We start from the raw sequence: 21,152 nt of genomic DNA on the forward strand, positions 1-21,152 counted from the left end.
AACACTGCTGTTAGATTTATGTGAATGAACATATGCTTTTGCACCTAGCTGTTCTGAAAGCAAATTAGTAAAACAGCTTTCCATACTGGTGCATTTGAGTTACAGAAAAATAGTTAAAATAGTTAAAAGAGTGCTTATACTTTTTAGGGGTCCTTCATAATTTTTTGTCATTGTGTGATTCAATTAATAGATTATGTTATAATCTATTTCTTTTATGTTATAATGATAATAGATATGTTATAATCTATTTCTTTACATTTCTTTTTTAAAGTCTAAATTATTTGCTCAGTTGACTTTAAAGTTTGTGTATACAAGCAATTTCAGTAGCTTGAAAAGTAATCGGACATCAGCTCAGATGTATAAATTGTGCATGTGCACATAATTAAATCTTCCATTGTAGCCTCAGCTAAGCCATGTTGCATCAACTCACTTTTACCATGCATATATGCAGATAATGGCTCTGACTCAGCCGACACTCAGCAACTGGGTAAGCTGCAGTAACCTGATCATCTGCTTGAGCCCCTTTCCTTTTTTAAAATTTCTCTTTTAAAACAGGCATAACAAATTTTCTCATTTCTTTTGCTTTTTAAAAACACTATTTCTATTTTGGCTAGGTATGGGTCCATTTTTTTTTTTTTTTGGTGAGGTTGGATCAGCCAAGTTCTGCACGTTAACTTGAGGCCACAAAGTAAGAGGGGTTTCTAAGACCTGTATCTGCAGCTGTGGCTCACACTGCTGCGAAAAGTCAAAAGTCCTTCTCTGTTAGAGGCATGGGGAGAAAGAGCACTCATCAACGAGCTCAGCACAGATGAGCATTTTGGAGCCACGAAACAATCTCCTGCCCACATGGGAGTCTGCAGGAAAGGGTGGGAGGTTGACGGTTTTTTGGATCTGGCCCCATTTCATCTTAATCTGCTCTGGCTCCTGATCTTTTAAAAGTCTCCCCATTGTGCGTGTGATTTCTGCTAAACACGCAGAGAAATTTTTAAGATCAAGACCATATGATATAGCAAGATTAATCTACCCTTTGGCCTTCACCTCTCCCTCCCACTGGGGGAGAGGTTTGGTTCTGCTAATTTGTCATGTTACTTTTTTTTCTTCTTCTGCCATCATTTTTTTTTTCTCCTCATGGTTCACCTAGATTGGGGATTTTTACCCAAACACTTTCAGCCTATAATGAAGATAAATAGAGTTCTTCATGTCCACTGCATGAATTTTGAAGGCGTCTTTGTTTATTTCACCCAGTTTTAATACGGAGAATTTGTAACTCATTTGTAGAATATAAGTGTTTTTTCATTTGTATTATATATTGTGGCTGAGTGAATCCCTGTAGGTCTGTGAAGCAGATGTGTTAGTGCAGGCAGTAGAACAGCTTCATTCCTCCCCTTGTCTTCTGCAATGCAGTAAAACTCCAAATTGTTATGATATGCATTAATTAAATATGAATAAATAAAATATCACCCGATAATGAAGCTGCAGTTCCCTCTGTGATACTAAATCATTGATGAGGTGCCTGTGAGTAGGAGCTGTGGCTGATGATGTCTTCTGCCTCGAAGTCTCTGATTGGTTTTGGGAGCATTTGTGTTAATTTTTCCATCGTCCTTGCATCAATAGCCAGAAAAAAATCTTTTGCCTCAATAAAAATATATGGGTCATGATATCTTCCTACCTCATCAGTCCATTCCTTTCATGCCTTCTGACACCTAAATAATTACTGAAAGTGGACCAGTTTTTCAGATAACAATTGTGTAATTCAGCTATGTTATCTTGTTACATATCAGTATGTAATTTGCAAGATTGTTAGAATAAAGAGTTAGGTTTTTAGGAATAGATGCAGAGTACCTCTATTTCCTGTTTCTGTTTTTAAAGTAATATTTACCCCATAGAAATACTTATTTTGGTGAAGGAATGGAAAAATTAATGAACAAAATAAAAATACTTGTTTGTGCTTGTCTGTTTCAAAGCAGCCCAGACATTAATCCACCTATTTTAGATTCTACAGATCCTACTCTGCTGGAAATCAGGTATGAATTCAGTACTCGTGCTCTTCTGAAAATGCTTTCTGTCCCTATATTGGCTTTTGACCCATCTGAAATGCTACTTCTTCATCTTTATCTATTACTTTTGTATCTATAAATACTCATATTTACAATACTTAATTTTGGTCTCTACTATCTGCACCATATTCCTCTCACCCATGAGAGGTACACAGATTATTTGGTTTATAAGTTGTGAGAAAGCAGATATTTAGTTTCATCAGATGTATCAGGGGAAGGAGCTCCTCTTTGAACAGTAAGGCAATTTCTGCATCAGACTGGCGACTTTAAAAGATGCTGCTTATTTGAAACAGTTCAGGCAACTGGAATCCTACTGCCCTTCTTCAGCTGTTCCAGTTGGTCACTTAATTTGTACAACTCAGTCCATCAAGGGTTTCTTGCTCCTGGCTTTAGTCCATAACTGCAGTGGAAAAGCCATTGCCCAGTCACAGTCTACAGAGTGATGAGTTGAGACTGAGCAATCGGAGTACTTGAGGGTTTGATTTACTATGTTCTCTTATGTTTTATCATTGAATTTGCACTGGCTTATAATGCTTGTATCGTTTTCCCAATATTTCTTCATTTATAAGTTACTTTTCCTTAAAGCAGTGTCTCTAGTCCTCTGCTTTTATGTGTTTGATGAACTGCACCTTCTGTCACATAGAGATAGCATGGAATAATAATAATAATTAGGAGAGAAATATTCCAGGAGCTGATTATTTTTTTCCATCCATCGTGGAATTCCTGTTAATACTAGAGATGCCCACATGAGATTTAAATAAACTCTCTCACACAGTCAAGCAGCCTGTTGCAGGAGCACAGAAGTTAGGATATTCTATTTACCCTTTTGAGCTCCACTGTAGTGTAGCTAGGCTGGTGCCAGTACTCAGATTAATTCTGGGATGGTACCTCCAGACCTTATGCTGCAGTCACAGAGTAAACGTGCCTCATTAAAAAATCTGCATTTGTTCATCATACTCTTTCTGTGTAGGAAAACACGCCTGATCTACACAACAGAGTTTTGGCATCCAGAATTACCTTTTATCTCCACAGGTTTGCATGCAGGCACATGTTAATGTCGAGTAAGCAAACAAAGCCCAGCTTGTGGCACCTAAGTAGAACCACATGCCGCAAATCTCAGCCAGCAACGCAGCTGCCAGCAAATCCTCAGTGTGCACACATCCCAGGAGCAATGTCAGCAGCTGCGAGCCCAACAACGTTTCTGGCAGTGATGTTTTCCAGTTTAGGCCTTGCCACACTTTATATCTCTTGCCCATCTGTTTGTTTTGCATTGTGTTACATCATCTCGATTGCAATGGTTAAATTATAAAATCATCGGGGGATCATACAGAGAGGGAAGCTGCCTTGTTCAGGTTGCCTCAGAGAGAGCTTTCTATTCATAGAAGTTAGTGTCAGAGAAAGTGTAGAGGCTTTTTTGTGGGAGGAACAGACATATGGGAGGCTGGGACTGACACACAAAACCATGGGGAGGTTAGAAGCAAATTGGAAAGTTAAGGCAAGGATATTTTGTCTTCAGTGTTTCTGCATTTCAGTTTTGAAGTGTATTTTTTATGTCCTTGAACAGACTCTTGTGTTTCAGATACTGGAAGAAGGGAAGTTAGAAATTCTAGGGATTGTATTTTATCATGGGCATCGTTGTTTATATCAGTATTTTGTGACTTTGAACATTATTTATATACTTAAGTTAGGGACAAGAAGTCACATTCTCTCTTAGAAAGTCTAGAGAAAGATAGGAGTATGTCCTGTGAATAAACCTGGTTTTTTAAGTTACCTTTGGGTTCAACAGTGTTAGGAATCTTCAGTATTTGTTTTGGGGTTTTTTTTAAATATTCTTGTAAAAACAAAAAAAGTACATTTGAATCACTTTTCAGAGGAAATTAAGTGGCTTTTTGATAATATTTATAGAAAATAAGTTAGTAAGGGGTGGGTTTGCATTAGGTCTTTAGTGATAGTTGTTCCTTATCTGTTCGGAAACAGCTTCAGAGGGTTGCATCCTTTCCAAGACTAGGAATATTCTTAAATATGGAATAATATCAAATTTTTAAGAGAAGTAGGACTTTAAATAAAAAACCACATGTCTGAGAAAATTATGAGGGACTCACAAAGAGTAATGTGGCGGAACTTGTTAAATTAATTATTTGTTCATCTTTCATACACAGCTTCAAAAGCAGCCCAGTGTTTTGTCAACTCACATGACAGCCCTCTTCAGACACTTAGTAGAATATCAACTTTGTTAAAAAAATTGGAAATGGATATGGTTCCCCATTTGAATTTCTTTAAAATTAATGGTGGAAATAGAAGTATTTCTTGGACAACAGCTTGCAGAGCAAAAAATTACATGGGTCAAAGAATTTATAAAATGAAGCACCCCTACGAAATGTCTCCTGCATTTTTAGGCTTAGCATACTTTATCAATCATAGTAATGGCTTTCATTTCATGGAAGAAGGTCAACTCAAACTGGATTTGTCTAATATCAGCTAAATTTGTGCAACTCAGTAGTGAAATAAGATTACAAAAGATAGTTCTAAAAACAATTACCCACTAAAATGCTAGACACTATCATAAAAATAATACCTATAATTTTATAGGTAGAGTGTAAAGCATTCCTTTCAACAATAACCTGTATATACAATAAAATGTATATATAGACTTTTGATCCATAGTTAGCACTCCTCCTGTCCCCCCTGCCTACACATTGCTTGTTGGTTATCATTTAGGCACTAGCTGCATATTAACATCTGATCCTTGCTTTACATGTTTACAGTCCAGAGTGCTTCAGAAGATGATGTAGGCTAATATAGTTTTGACTGGTTGGCTTTTATTCTCCTTTTTTTTTTTCTTTTTTTTTTTAATATGACAGCTTTTCCTGAACTATATAGGATGTGTAAGCATTTCTGTTCTCAACTAGTTTTTTTCTTCTAGATATGCCTATGTATGAGCTTAAGAATGAAAAACATATTTTGAGAGCAAATTGAATTGTGGAAGATGTAGACAGAGCCATCCTCTTCATCAATGCTAGCATTACAAAATCAGTTTAGATCTGTCCAATGGAAGTAAGAAAGCATCTCATCCATGAAGCCAGTAAGAAGTGTCTTCTCTCAGGGTAAAGTTTTGTCATACAGTTGGTTTGGAGAAAATGTACATAAATCTTAATGGTATGAGACAATATTAGCCAACAAGGCTCTGAATTGTCTGTGAAGGAGAAGGTCTGTTTTTTGAGATATCAGTTCTGCTAATATCCTACTGAGAAAAATTCTAAAAGTTAATCAGTCTGGCTTTTGAAGACAAATAAAAGATTTATATCTCAATAGTCTCCCCACTCAGGAAATGATAATAATTTTAATTCACCCATTAGCAATCACTTTTCCCTTGGTAAAATGTTCTTTGACTTTCACTCAGTTTTACATTAGAGTGCATCATCTCCTTTTACTTATCTTTCAGCTAAATCCAGGCAGAAGTGCTGACAGTGAAACAACTTTGGAGTACCTTTTATGAGTCATACTCGGAAGACTTAATCAAAAGAATCATAGAAAGGATCTGAGAGGTCCCACGGGAGGACCTGCTGTACCTAAATTGACTTTTTAGGTTTCTGGCTAACCTGTGCATGTGCAGTTATGGTTAGGGAAATTCAACAAGTCCTGCACATGATCTATTCCAGTACTTCCTTATCCTTGCAGTTAAAAGCAGGTTTTCTCATGTCTGAATTAATCTACCTTTTGGAAACTTAAGATCCCTCCTCTTCATCCTTTTTGTGATACAATTAATAGTAGAATTTTAGTTTTTCTTCATTTTGGCAGTCTATTAAGTATTGAAGGCTGCTGTTTTGTCTCATCCCGTATTTTCTGAACTAAAGGTCCCATTTATATTAGTTCTCCTTCATTGGTCATAGTTCCTCATGTTGTAATATTTCTTAGTATTCTCTTAATCCTCTAAAGGTGAAATCCTCATGTTTATAAATGTGAAACACAGAGGTGGATTTGTTGTGTTAGCTAACACTGCAGTAGCCCTTGGGAGTAATTCAGACACCTTCCACAGAGGTGGTACCTTCAGCAGGGTGATGATTCCATTTGCTGTTGTAGTTTACTTCAGATTCAGCATGTGACCCACTGCAAAACTTATGTCCCTCTTCGCAGAACTGCTGTTCACCATTTATGCATCTCATTCTTGTACTGAGATGGGTTCAGCCTTTATTCTGTTGCCTGTTCTTTCCTGGTTCTAGTACGTTGGACTTGTTGAACTTTATCTGGTTTTTCTGATGACTTGTGCAGTTTTCAGGTTGATATTATCCCACAATGCTTACAGCTTTACCTAAGGTAGTGTTGTCTCTACATTTAAAATGTATACTCAGTTTACTAATACAAATAAATATTGACTAGACCAGGATCAGAAACAAAACCCTGGTGAGTTTCTTGGCTCATTGTCTCCTACTTTGACAGTAAACCCATTTGTAACTACCTTGGTTTGCTTTGCCAATGCACATCTTAAAGCAATTTCTCTGGGTGGTATTTTCTTAAATTGCAGTTTGAGTTTCAAAGTTCTGAGCAGCAAGCCTCATAATCTCTGCTGTCCCTCCTGTTATCCTTTATAGGAAGACTATTTTGACACAGTTTATTCTTGACAAAGCTATTTTGACTGTTGTTCATAATTTTAATATCTTTTAAGCTTCAAGTGTTTTGTTTTCTTTATTGCTTTGTATTGCCATGGAAACAAAGAAGGGTTGAGCTTGGAAGAGACCTGTAGAGGTCATCTGGTGCTGGGTGCCCAGGATCATGTCTACATGGCTTTTGAATATCCCCATGGCTGGAGACTCCACCTCCTCTGTGGGAAACCTGTGCCACTGCTTGGTCCCTTCAGTGTGAAAAGGTGTTTTCTGCTGTTCAGAGGGAACCTCCTGTGTTTCAGTTCGTGCCCATTGCTTCTTGTCTTACCACAGCCAAAAGGAAATGAGCTTGAGTCTGTCTTCTTTATACTCTTCCTTTGGATAACTTTTTTCAATAATCTCAAATAAGGGTGTCTTTTCTAGAACTCCCACTTTTCTGTTGTGTCCCAGTTTTAAATATAGGCATTTGCTTTGACTTTTTTTTTGGATCTTTACTTGTCTTTCACAATTCCCAGAAAATAGTGTCTGATAGCTCAGAGTTCATCTTAGATGTGTCTCTAAATACTCGCATCTTGCTAATTTGAAAATGTCTAAAAACTCTGACTTGTTCTCCTCTCACTGTATCTTGTCTTCTAGTCTCACTGTTACTAAAGTTATGTTGTCTGCCTTATTGCAGTTAGTCTTTGTAATGAGCATTTAAATAACAAAGCTCCCTACAACAATTGGCTTCTCATATTCATCTGTTTTTAATGGATATTTTATATTTGTATAGCCCTTGTTTTGTGCAAGACTCCTTGCTAATCTAACTAATTAGCTGTGTAAGGCATGGGAATTTGATTCGTGTTTAACTGTTATGACTATAATCTTTATTCCAGTATAGTGTAATTAATTTCTTTCAAAAAAAAAAAAGGCTTTTAAAACTTAATACTGCACAATAAAGTTGTTAGACTAATAAGTGCATTATAAGTAGGCAGATTTAACTGAAAAAAAAATCAAAGCAGAAATAAGTAGGGCAGTTTAAATACATATCTTCTTGCTCTCCACAAATCACTTGCACAGAAAAATCTATAACTTCAGGAGACTTTACTAAAATGTCTTTAAAGTTAACTATTTTTAGTGGATGTTTCTCAGTAATACCTTGAGCTGATACTTTCCATGTGAAGATGATATTCTGCAAACAAGGATTTATATTTCTAACTGTGGAAAGGGCTTGAGCTTGTAAACTTCCAAAGGAGTAATTTGAAATAGTAAACAATTGAAAACAAGTTGTACTCTTCAGACAGCAAGTAGTAATACCAGAACCACAGAATTTGTTGGAGTGCAACATTGACACTTCTCTTAGATCGTAATTGAAAAAATATAAAATGGAATGCCAGTGTACTTGGTGCTTAGCATGATGTTAATATTTACCATATGGATTGGATAAGAGGTCTGCTTATTCTCAAAGTAAAGAACAAAATTATTTTTAATGGGTAATGGGACAAATATTACCTCTTTGTGCTGAACAGGAAAGCAAGCCATTGATCTTGATGAACAGAATAGTTAAGAGCTAATTCATTTGTACCATTCTCTCGTTTCATCTCAAATGGCATGAATTAAACAATGCCAAGAAAAATGCCATCCAGACTGTGCAGATAAAGTAAGACACTTCAGTGTTGCCTTTTCCTGTGGCTTCACCAGTGTTTTTTGACAGATATCTGTTGTTAGACTATATGCTCAGTAAACAAGCTTTTGTCACTGAAAGAAAAGGAAAGCCATAAGCAAAGGCATATCACATTTCTTTGTTACATGAAGAATAAGACAGAGGCCATAAATAAAAATACTACAGTTGATTACAGTTGTAATCAGTTATGCCACCTTAAACATTTCCGGGTAAAAGTGGCTTTGTGATATTTTGGTCACTGCAGCTAATGTGGTAAATCTGTAGAGGTATAGAGAAAGGGTTGTGAATATAAGGGCAAACTAACGAACATTTATATCAGCATTGGGACATCTTGGCTGAAGTATATTGAGCAAGCAGTAATAATTAAAGTCTCTGGGAGTGAAACAGAGTATATGGCAAGATACAAAAGACATACTTGACAAAGAGAATATGTGCTGGGAGTATGTTTCAGCAAATGACAAAATTCTTATTTCAACTAGGTCTTCAGGTATCTTAAAAATAATTTCTGATAGTCCAGCTCTAATTTCAGGAATTAATATTTTACCCATGCAAGTTCATTCACATTAATTCAGTCAGAAATATTTCAGATTCACTTAGACAAGCAGGTTTTGAAGAATTCTTCTAGTTTGTCTACCTACAAAAGCAGAGCTGTAAAATAATTAGATATTGTGCCTTGTCAGAGAAGCTGTTGCAGTGATTATAAATGTTTTTTCAATCCTTTTTTTCCACTGCTGTGGGGTGGAATTTTTCATGATAGTGGATTTCTGTTCTGATGTAAAGCAAGATTTAACATAATGTTGGTTTTGTAGACAAAATATTAATGTGGAAGTTTGTGTGAGATGAATCTGACAAAAGGTTAGCACTTGGAGAAGGTGGGGAGAGAAAATCTACTCATACACAGTAAAGTTACAAAATACAGCAAAATCTTGTGTTAATGTTTGTATTAAGTAAAAAAGCTGATACCCAGTCCAAAGATACTGCTTTTAATTAGGGTATTTTCACCAAAACTCAAAATCTGTCATTTGTATCTGATAATTCATGTGTTAGATTCATCTTTTCCAACTTACAGGTTCCTAAGATAGGTCACAGAAATAAACATGTTCCATTGACTGTAGAAGGACTGTGGGGTGAACAGTTCATAGTTCATCATATTTTTAGCACTAGATGCATTCTGTCCTCTCAACAATGTCTTTAAAACAGGAAAAGTAGTAAATACTCAAAGCAACATTTTGATTTATACATAAAAGCTGTTTACCTCTTCTGGTAAGTATTTAGACTGCGGTGAATTCAGAAAAATTGGAATTCAGAATATGAAGATTATACATTAGAGCAGAATGAGATATTATTGATAATATGTGAATTCACAGACACATTCCTTATTTCTATCTTAGCAAGGTATTTTTGGAGTAGTACATACATATGAAAGCATTCTTAGCTTGAGTGAAGTGATATGTGTTCCTAAGACCTTTCAAGGTTCTCTATTTTATTGATCTGTAATTAGGCATGGATGGCTTTAATAGTTTGTATTTTATTGCATATACTTACCCCAGTTTCAGAATTAGAGAATGGTTTTTCACATGAAAGAAAATCTGTTTCTGCATTTTATACCCCAATCAAAGTGTATTTCTTTGCAGAAAAAAAAAGGAGATTTAGGTAATTGCTTCCACAAGTATTTGGAGCACAGCTGAAATAGTATTCCTAATCTTTATCATGTGTGGAAGACCAATTACTGGTACAAAATCAAATCAGAAGACAAGATGTCTCAAAACCCCATGCATTTACAGTGATATAGAGCTTAGTGCATGGGATAAAACTTTAGGATTTTGCATTCTACGCATACATCACTGTCCATCTGCATCTGCAATGTGTTCAGGAACACGTTGAACAGGAAGACATGCAGAAAAAAATTGAAATAGGCACAACTGTGACGACAGAAGCTTTGAAATTGCTTAAACCTCTGTGAAACAATCTCTACCCCTTTCATTTTTGGAAACTGTATGATAGTTACCCTTTTGAACATGTTGTAATTGCAAGTCACAGCTGCCAGTGATTGAGTTGGGTAGGGTGAATTGCAATGTGTATCAATGCCTCTAAACAGGAGGGTACCATTTCTCTTGCTGAATAGAGTGAAACTTAGTTCTGCAAACAGAAGATTACTGGTATTATTTGAAGGCATGAATGCAGCTGAAAAGTAAAATCTTATTAGCTGCACTAAGAGTTAGCAACATGGAACAAATTACCCTTAACATTAAAAACTAAAATTGGTACTGCATTTGGGGTAATGACCTACTGATTGGCCTGAGGACATTGCTAGTGACGCTAATGTCTTTAAGGAGTGGTAAAAGGCACCAGCCTTAGGCTTACAGTAAAGTGGCTTACCAACAACCACAGACATCCTTGATCCTTCCCCCCTTGCTTATCTGTAGGATACAGCTGTTGCTGAAACCAAGTAAAATGTTCTTGTCTCAGAAAAACAGATTGGCAGGGATACCGAAAATATAAAATCTATTCCCTACGCACAGACCTCAAAGAAAAGCAAAACACAGCAGAGAGTGATATTTTTGTCCAGAAAGAACTCATGAAGGCCATACAGTCAACTTTGGAGTTGCTGACAAGTAAGCCTTTTTGATCTCCTGGTAATTTAAATAACTTTTCACAGTCTTCTCTAGAAGCACATTAAACTTTTTCATTTTATGACACATTTATTGCAGATTAGTTACTCTCTGCTGCTTTCTTGCCATTGTAAAATCTAATGAGTGTAGAAGCTAGTGTAACATTTTGGAAATGAAACATCATGGAGCTGGAGACTGAAAGCGTTATGATTGCATGTGTTAGCATCCTTTATTTACCTCATGCTTACGTTTTATCTATTTGGCAACAGGAAGAGTCAAGAGCTCACAAGAATGTATGTTGGGGTGCCTTGTAGTTCCGACAGTTCCTACTGCTCATTGACACAACCATACAGTCTCAATAACTCTGTTTTCCTTATCTTGTCCCTACAGTCTCAATTATGTCAGATTGTAGCCTTGGGGTATTTTCTCTTGTTTTCCCTCAGCCCTATTGTTCGTGTCCAATAAAGGCCTCAGAACTCTGTGGTAATACTGCATACTCTAAAGCGACTGCAGTGTTACATGGCTTTGCTGCTATTAGTCTGTACTTTTCTCTCCTACTTTATAGCTTTGTATGTAGTTATACAATAGAACATCTTACTGCAAGATGTTTTCACTGGAAAAACATTCTTATTTGTATCATATTCTGAGCTGGAAAACAATAAAGCCTGTAAAGTTCAAACTGTAAAGCTGACCTTCTTTTGTCTTGCATTACCATGGGTGTCATCGTTTTGTTCCTTTAATCTCAGTCAGTCAATGGTGAGAGGAAGGACTGGGGTTTCATGAACCATTTCTTTCCTTACTGAACATAATATAGAAATACTTTGTGTATCTTCTTGGCTGGGCATGCCCACATGAGTGAGAAAGGCAGTATAGCTCTCTTCTGTCAGGAGTTCAGGTCTATTTCTGATACAGTTTTGGCATGAAAAGAAAATTGGGGGGAAAACACTCTTATGTTTCATGGCGTGCAAAGGACTCATAGTATAGTAATCCAAATACTGTTGATGAGGAGAAGGTCTGCATTTATTTGCTCGCCAGTTAGATCCTGTGTAGAAAACATGGTTTCAATGAAACATTTTTGTTTTGTTTTCTCTATGCACACAGAGCTCTCCTACAGCAACAGGCAGATTATGGTAATGTCTTAGAGGAACCAGCAGTGGTTGTGTGGTTACTGAGTGGGATCTTTGCCTGCAGTAAAATTTTACTTTACAAACTAAATGTGACAACAGAATTGCATGCATAAACTGTTCCTGGGAGATGAGACCTATTTACAACAAGCAGCCTGGTTACATTCTGCCCATGACTGGAAATCCTTTCAGACTCTGGAACTAGTCTTGCCCCAGGGTTTGAGTTGCTCGAGTCTGCTGTGCACAGTGCTGAAGGCTTTCCTAGCTTTCCTACATAGCTCTCCACAGACCATACCATAGCCCATGTCATTTATAAATAAACTTGTAAACCCATAGCAAACGTGGCACTTGGCAAGTTTACCTTAAAGAGAATAGATGCTCATTTGAACTGTGACCTCCAGCTGAACTTCTTGCCACTGATCACCACTCTTTGGGCTCAGCCGTCCTTGCAGTTGGCTCATTAAGCCTATACGTCAGCAGTGTGTCTGTGAGGATTTTATGGGAGACAACACTGAAAGCCTCACTGAAGTCCTGGTACACAATATCCACTTCTATCACTGGATCTGCCAAGCCGGTCATTTCATTGCAGAGTTATCAGATTGGTCGAGCGTGACTTCCTGTTGGTGAATCCATGATGATTACTTCTGATGATTTTCTTGTCCTTGCAGTAGTTCTTGTTAAATGGGACTCTTCCAAGCATGAAGAGTCCAAAGTCTGCTTGTCTGAATCCAGAATTGTGATCTTGCTTTTTGCCCTCCTTCAATCCCTTCACAATACTGAACTCTTCTATCGTGGTTACTGCAGCCAAGGCTGCCTTCTGCCTTCACAGCCCAATAGTCTTTCCCTTTTTTGTGAGTGTGAACAGAGCATCCCTTCTTACTGTTTTTTCTCTCACTCGGAACAGGAAATAGTCACTGATGATCTCCAAGATCCTCCTGCACTGTGTATGCCCTGCTGCATTCCACAAGTGGATTGAAGTGACCCCAAAGTTGGCCAGGACTATGAATGTGAAGCTACTTCAAGCTTTGAGCAGGAAACTGGACTAAGAATTTCTTATGTCTAAACTGGATTATCCTATGATCCTGTGATGCTTGCGCATTTCTCAGATTACCATATGATCCTCTGTGATTCTCTCCCGTGGGCAGAGATCTAATGTATAGCTGCAAGAGGTGACTTCCTCTTAGGGCAATATGCCATTAGTGAGGAGTCACTCAAATAACTCATCAGGGTCTGTATGTAGCCTCAGGATGATTTGCAGATGAACTGGGTTTTTGTGGCCAAGTTTTGGTAGTGGAAGGGGATACAGGGGTGGCTTCTGCTAGAAGCTGCCAGCAGCTTCCCCCGTGTCCAGTACAGCCAATGCCAGCTGGCTCCAGGACAGACCCATTGCTGGCCAAGTCTGACCCAATTAGAAATGGGTACTGCCTCTGTGATGACATATTTAGGACTCTGGGTATTGAGAATATTGAGAGAATTTGAATAAGTATTAATATTTGTAATAAAATAGGAGTTAAGCTTTAGTACATAGCATAAATTGGAAGAGAGGGATATAGATAATTGTTTTGTTTACATGCTGGAAATAGGAAAGCTTTTTACATATTGCAAAAAATAGCTGTTTTCTTCATGGGCTCACGTTCTTCAACTAAGCAAATGATATATTCAAATGAGTTCAGTTTGATTGTATCATTCTGCTTTAGTCTTGTTGTTTGTTGACCATTAGAATGTGCAGTTCCCTTCCTGACTGTTTCCTGTGAATGAGGCCCACGCTGGGATTACGTCACAGTTTCAAGATCAAACAAGTTGGCTGTTAGGTGTTTGAAAATTTTGCATCTTTGTTTACAGGAAGATAAAGAACCTGTTTACATTTCCATTGTTTATGGTTTCTGGAGCAGCTGTTTATGCTGATAAATTAATGTAAGATTCCTGCTGTAGTTACCCAATGGTGCCTAATTGAAAGCTTTCATCTGATTCCTCCTGTTTTCAGTAGATGTTTTCCTCCCAGAGTAAATGTTTTTCTCCATTCCCACTGATTGTTCACTGTAAAACAAGAGTGCTCATCAATTGATGACAAAAAGTCAAGAGAAAGAAACTAGCTACTCTTGGGCATTACAAATGTGGAGAATTTGGGAGGAAAATCTTCTTTGGGAAGACCAAGGCGTTTCACTGGTCCTCTCAGCTCTCAGCCATGCTGGATATTTCTCTCAGTAATGCATCAGTTCTTGCTTCTATTTCCTTGAACAGCTTGATGAAAGACGAACTGTTAGGGCAGCCAAGAGAAATAAATTTCATGACATCATTCTCTGGTGTATATGTTTAAGTTAATTAGTTATGCTCAATTTTATTTCTTTGTTCTCTAATCTGTCTAAACTATGTTACAGGCTCCACTGATCTGTGAAGACTAAATAATGTGCAGGCTTGTACACGGTATTTTCTGACTAGGAAGAAAAAGCTCTTGTTTATTTCTCTTAACCTCTGTTGAGGAACCATAGCCATGGGAAGAAAATAGGAAACAGGTCTGATACAGAACTAAATGTTTACTGATGTATTTTTAAACAAGTGAAGTGTACTGACATTGTCAGGTGAAGACAGTATAAACATTGCTGCAGACTTTTAATTGTATATTGACTAAGAAGTGGAATTTTTTTTCCCCAACTGTGTAATATGTCTGGTGATTAATCTAGTATCCATTAGGAGTTCAAGACATCAGTGCTATGCACAATAAGTTCTTTCATCCTCAGGCCAAGAACCATTTTGCAGGCGTAATGCAAGGATGCCTACAGATCTGTGTGGGTGTACATAAACTCTAACCTGAACATCTTGTAGTGTTCTCGAGTGGGAGGGCAATTTCGCCTCTTCATTGATTTTACTGATGTCTCTTATGAGCAAGTAGTGCCATTTCCCTCAGCCTGTGATGAATTGTGTGTGCTATACAATGTGGGCTATTGCTCACCAGAGGATTAAGCAGGAGCAACAAACCTGCTTTATTTTCTTCAAACCTTTCATGAGTGGAAGACACTTGCGTCATCCTGTACTATTGTAACATTTTGATACAGAGAAGAAGACTTCAGGTTTTTCTAGAGGAGACTGCCTAGGTTGACAAAAATGCTTACATTGCATATGGATTGTTTACAAAAAATCACTACATTACTTGTACTGAAATCTTCAAAAGCAAAGAAATTTCATGAGTAGTCTCAGTACTGTTAAATTAAGCTGTCCTAAGTACCTGCAGTAACCATGGTATTTAAAAGACTGGATTACTGCAGCAGCTCTTTGTCTGAGATATGGTACATACTGTACTTGGATTTTAATGGAGCCATTTATACAGGTTTTATATTTTCTCATAAAACTCCTCAAGGTGAATGAAAACAAGCGTGGGCTAAATGTTTTCACTTCTCAGTGCTCTTTCTGTTACAGAATCTTGCCGGCTTTCTTAATTGCTAACTTATGCAGTTTCTTTGTCTTCTAGAATGTCGGGTGGTGAAATCTACTTCCTATACCAAAATAGCTTCGAGTTCACGTAGGAGCACCACCAAGAGCCCAGGCCCATCCCGGCGCAGCAAGTCTCCTGCTTCTACTAGCTCAGGTAAAGCAAGCAAGCACTCTTTCTTAACAACAGTGACCATTCCGTTTCAGTAGAGTGGGCAATGCACTTAAAATTCCACGTTTCTGTGGGAAAACATGGTATGTATAAAACGGGCTTTCAATAGCAAAAATTCACTTGTTTTCTCCATGGCATCTGAGATCAAGTGTCTTCCCAATACAAAATAAAGCTTCAGAGTCTTATAAATCATAGTCTGGCATTACAGTGGTTCAATTCACTTTATGTTTTGTGTATGTTTTTCCTTCCAGTGCCTAAACTCTGAGGAAAAAATGTTAGTCTTTGTACTAGGAACTGAATGAGAACAATGCAGAAAGTAGCCCAAGTTATGCAGCATAAGAGCTGCGTTGCCAAAAGCTTAATTTCACAATCCTTTTTGTATTTTCTCTTGAGGGAGCGAGGAGGCAGTAGTGAGGAAAGAATTGATTAAAGATCATGAGGATATTGAGAAAAGGAGGGCAGGGCTGAGAAAGGATGCAACTACAGATGTGAATGTGAGGTAGCTGAGGAAAAAATGTCAGAATTGACCTAACAAGCCAGTGATACAGGTTGAAGACTCAGCAAAAAAGCTTTAGAAAGTTCTGTCTGAAGGGCTTTGCTCTGCCTTTGCAGCAGCTCCCACTAGATAGCCAATGACTAGTTCACCCCTGCAGCTTTTTCCCAAGCAGAACAAATTCACAAACAAAAAAGTACATGAGATAATTTGGCAGTATTGGTGCCTGAAGGCACAAATAATCCTTAGTGTGAGCCAGTTGGAGTAGACCCATTCAAGCATTTGCAGTATTGCTTGTGAATATGGATTTTGCAAGAGTCATACATTAGAACTGTCTGAAAACCACCTCCCTCTTTCTGCCTCAGCCTTCTCCCAACAGGGAAGGAAATGGCATCCTGAAACCTGCATCCAGCACCTTAAGGTCTTTGTGGCGAGGTGGTGATCAAAATGGTCCAGTGTTGGTTTCAGAAAGCGTGTGCATAGAACTGGAACCAACTGGAACCTGTTTGTTTTTTTTTTAACATAAAGACAAAGATGAGGAAAAAAGGAAGCATTCTTGCTGTGGGAAGGAGGAAAGTGGGAGGGACACAATGAGACACACAGGCGTAGCTGTGGGTGGCAGGGCTGGGAGGCAACTTGCCTCCTACACATCCTAGAGAAGAGCTGAGATACAGAAACCTGAAAGGAGGTAATGGGATAATGTATCAATTGTGAGGAACAAGCCCGGAGTAGCTCTTTCATAAATATGTTAAGTTACTTTCTTTATAATTAGGTGGAATGGAGTTACATTAAATTTCAGCAAGGGAGACCCTGTTCAGTGTTTGAATGTTACAGACTATGGAGCTCTTTTACTAATGAATATTTGTTTCTGTGTACAAGTAATGAACACTGAACTGTGTATGCTCATTTTGACGTGAAACAAGTGTCTTGCTGTGCATAACAAATTTATGGGATTTCTATGGGACTAGCAACATTTTTTCCTGTGTTGACTGCATGATACTGTGTTAGTTTTGTTACTGAGAGAAATAGTACTGTTTTTGCTTAAACATGCTGGAGAAGTGTAGGTGAGTAAATCGTAGCTTCTTGCAGTTTCCTTCTATAAAGGTCTGAGCAGAATACATTATATAGTTCAAAATATCAGGAGTTTATTTCTCAGCCTACGGAAAAATAGGAATGTTTTTACTATTCCACAATAATATTTAATGTATCATTAAATTTATAGCAAGAAATGAGAGTGTGTAGGTCCTCGATTATGTCCAGAGGGGAACAATAAAACTTCTGAAGGGGCTGGAAGGTATGTCCTACAGGGAGCAGCTAAGGACCTTGGGCTCGTCGTGTTATGAGAAAAAGAGGGGCTGAGGAGTGACCTGATTGCTCTCTATGGTTTCCTGAGGAAGAGATGTGGAGACAGAGCTGCTGAGCTCTTCCCTCTGGTATCCAGTGACAAGGCATGTTGGAGTGCTTCAAAGATGCACCATGGAAGTTTTAGAATGGACATTAGGAAGCATTTCTTTACTGAGAGGTTTGTGAAGCATTGGAATAGGCTGCCCAGGGAAGTGGTTGAGTCAGCATCCGTCGAGGTTTTTAAAAGATGTGCAGACATGGCACCTGAGAGATAGAGTTGGCAGTGCAGGGTTAACAGGTGGATTTGGTGAACCTAAAGCTCTTTTCTGGTCTAAACAACTCAATGATTCTATAGTTAGGAGGCATTCCTTTACCAAGGAATACTATGTGGTTGGTTGACCCTGGCTGGATTCCAGGTGCTCACCAAATCCATTCTGTCTCTCCACTTCTCAACTGAACTTTTCATCAGCCCTGAGTTCGCCAGGCAGTTGGACTAGATGGTTGTTGTAGGACCATTCTAACTGAACTATTCCATTCTAAATTTGTTAAGCTTAAAAAGGATAAACAATTGAAAGTCTCTCTATAGAATTTTTTTTTATTGGGGGAACGGCTCTGATTTGGCTGTCTGTATCTCTGGTGTTGGCTTTCTGCAAATAGTGAGGTCAAATTGTGTGAATGTTACAGGAAGCCTATTTCTAACCTTACATACATGAGTACTTAAATCAGTATAACTTTTATACAAGGAAGCAATATTGTACTAAGCGGGCACTTGATATCACGAATTGTTTTTAAATCACAAAAAACTAAAACCAGTCAATGACTTAAATGCAATTTTGTATTAGACATTGCATTAAAAAAAAAAACCAGCAACAGAAAGAAAAAGAAACATTGACCCTTAGTATTTTTTGGGTTTTAGACAAAACCCAAAATTCTCTCAGGAAACGCAAACAATATGTACAGATTTCAATTTTCTGCCACCCAGCAAGCCTAAAAATACTGCCTATTTCTTGCAATTATGTACCCGTGACAGTAGCAGAATAGAGAAATTGCCATCTACCGCACATCTGAGCAGAAAATTTTTTCCATTATGTCTATATTAAACATCTCAGTACTAGAGAATCTCCTGAATGAATTGTGCATAGCTGGAAGTTATACTTTTGTTGTCATGTTGTTATTGTTAAGTGTATGTACGTGTATTTTTTTTTTAACTGCTTTCAGTTAACGTTTGAACTGCTTGCAGGGATTTTTCTTTCATTAGCAATAAACATGGAAAATACTCCAGAAAAAGAGTAGATTCTTTGCTCAGATCAAAGTCAATACATACATAATACAAAAATTTAAAGGTGTATTATTTTGTGAAGAGTTTTGCCATAGAACAAAATTGAAAGAAGTAGGAATAAAGGGCAGGCAGAAAGCATTTGTGCACCCTGGACAAAAAGCTAAGCGAGGTGTATGGAAAAGAGCGAGTTGCTAATTAGAAAGAATCTGATTCCTTTTGTTTCTTTTTGATTCTTGCTGCACTTTGAAAAGTCTGCACATTCTAACTGCACAAAAGGATCATACGCCTGCTTCAGTCTTGAATTAATATCCGTATTGAGATAATGCACATGGATAATTACATGGGCCAAAAAAGGAAAGTTCCATAGACAAAGATTATGTTAAAAAATACTAAAATCTCGAAGTTGGATATTAAAAGTGATAAAATTGTAGAATTAAGATATATCATTGACTTAACTTCTATTATTTTGCATATGCATCTTTAGTATGGTATACAGGGTATATGGTTTTGGTATGGTTCAACAGGATAGCTGATTTGGACTCATCATTTTTTTAATTCTTTGGGCCATTGCCCCATTGTTAGAGAAATAGGTGTAGAAATGAGGCTAAGACACGTAGACACTCCATTCTGGTCTAAGGACTTAAATGCCATCCTCAACAGCTGTTTGCCTTCTTTGACACAGAATTTCAAGTGGTCAATAAATTAAGCCAAACTTTGGCTTGCACTAAATTTTTATGAATTCAGTGAAGTCCATGAGTTCCTTTTTCTGAGCAAATGGTGGTACAGGGTGATAAACTTCCCCCAATTTATCCCAAAAACTTAAGTTGCTTATAGAACTCAAAGGGGTTATGCTGGGGGGTTGGTCATTTATTGTTTTTCTGTCTGGGTCTTGTTTTTGCATCTTTAAGTCTGGAACAATAATATTTTACCAAAACTGGTGCTTAACTGAAGATAAACTTAGTAATGTTAAGTTATTTTTGAGGAAATTCTGCTTGAAGGCCCTTGGTGTCCTTTTCAGTCTCACCTTGTTGTGGTGAGCCACCAGCCCCTGCTCTGGAGAGCCATTTCCCTCATTGTCTTATCTGCTACTGGGGGAAAAGGACCCTTAAGGATAATTCCAAGGCTCTCAGATGACTTCCACCCCTTGCAGGTGCCTTTTGCCCTCTGTTGCCTGTGAAGGCAGCCTCCTTGGCAAGCCTGAAAGTCCTGTGCAGAGCCTACCATAACAGCACTGTCAGCTTTGCAGATACATGGGAACAACGGGATAAAAAACACTGTCCCACAGGCTCTAGGACACACTGCCATGGCAGCAAGGGCTAAGTGGGGAACCTGTGAGTGGAAAGCAGGCTGCAGGGTTGCAGGGAAAGACCCTTAGTGAAACCAGAGGCTACAGAAATGCTCAGGGCCACACAGGTTCAAATCGGTACTCTGGTTAGCTGAGGGCAAAGTAAAATGCATCAGTCTGTGGGAAACACACACACCCTATCATTTTTTGAGCTATAAAATCTACAGTGAGCAAAAGGACTGCATCTGCCTTTACACCATTTCTTGGCATATTTTAAAGGAATATATGCCTTTACATAGGTGCTATACCTTTTTTCCATCCTTGCTTTTCCCCTTCCTTTTTTTTCATAACAGAGCATATGTTTAATGTTCTTATATTTTCCTGATAGCCTCCCAGGCTCCTGAGAACAGATGCATCCTATTTTTATATAAAAACACAGGATAATTTTTTCTTCCAAGAGTACAAGCAAGCTACGAAGATCTGAGTAAGGGCTGACTTCTCCATTATTATGTTTTCTTCAGTTTGTTATTTACATCTGACAGTGTTTCAAAACAGTACCACCAGACAGAAATCTCACTGCAGGAGGATTGCTTTCTGGCTTTTTACAAATACATTTGAGGTATTGTCTGCTTCAAAAGGCTTTCAGTCTAAATAGAGAAGAGAAGCATGGAACAAGGCAAAGAAAAAAAGCAGAGAAAAGATAGTGTGACCTCCTGGACAGGCAGAAGGCTGAAGTCTTGTTCTAAGTGCAATAGATAATCCTACCTCTATTTAATTTTTCTGATGTCTTCTTAAAGCCTGTAAAATTACTTTGATGTGTTTTTGTTGGCATCAAATAGCATTTGGGAAGGGCATCATAAAAGAGACATTTAATTTCAGTGAGACTGGGTATCAGCCCATTGCTGGTGACTGAAAATTATGAATGTCTGATGGCTGTTCAGTTGCTGGTAGCTTCTGTCCAGCTTCCATTTAACACCATTGGTGGCAGCTTCAGTGTGGGTGAAGAGGTAACACATTCAAAGAAAGCAGCAGCACTTATGTCTTCATCATCATTAGTTTTAATCAAATCAAGACCAGCAGGAGATGACTGGAATTA

General features: G+C 37.9%; 1 protein-coding gene across 3 annotated transcripts in view; it reads left to right on the plus strand.

Annotated features, from left to right (window-relative positions):
* DCLK1 (doublecortin like kinase 1) overlaps positions 1-21,152 on the plus strand; it is a 235,346-nt gene that overhangs the window by 137,704 nt on the left and 76,490 nt on the right. For all 3 annotated transcript variants that reach the window (XM_085061514.1, XM_085061508.1, XM_085061498.1), the window contains exon 5: positions 15,524-15,640. In XM_085061514.1, the coding sequence (XP_084917640.1) occupies positions 15,524-15,640 (117 nt within the window). The remainder of the gene's footprint in view (positions 1-15,523; positions 15,641-21,152) is intronic.

Source organism: Lichenostomus cassidix, chromosome 1 (assembly GCF_008360975.1).
Source record: "Lichenostomus cassidix isolate B80296 chromosome 1, HeHo_3.0, whole genome shotgun sequence".
In the NCBI taxonomy this organism is placed as follows: Eukaryota; Metazoa; Chordata; class Aves; order Passeriformes; family Meliphagidae; genus Lichenostomus; species Lichenostomus cassidix.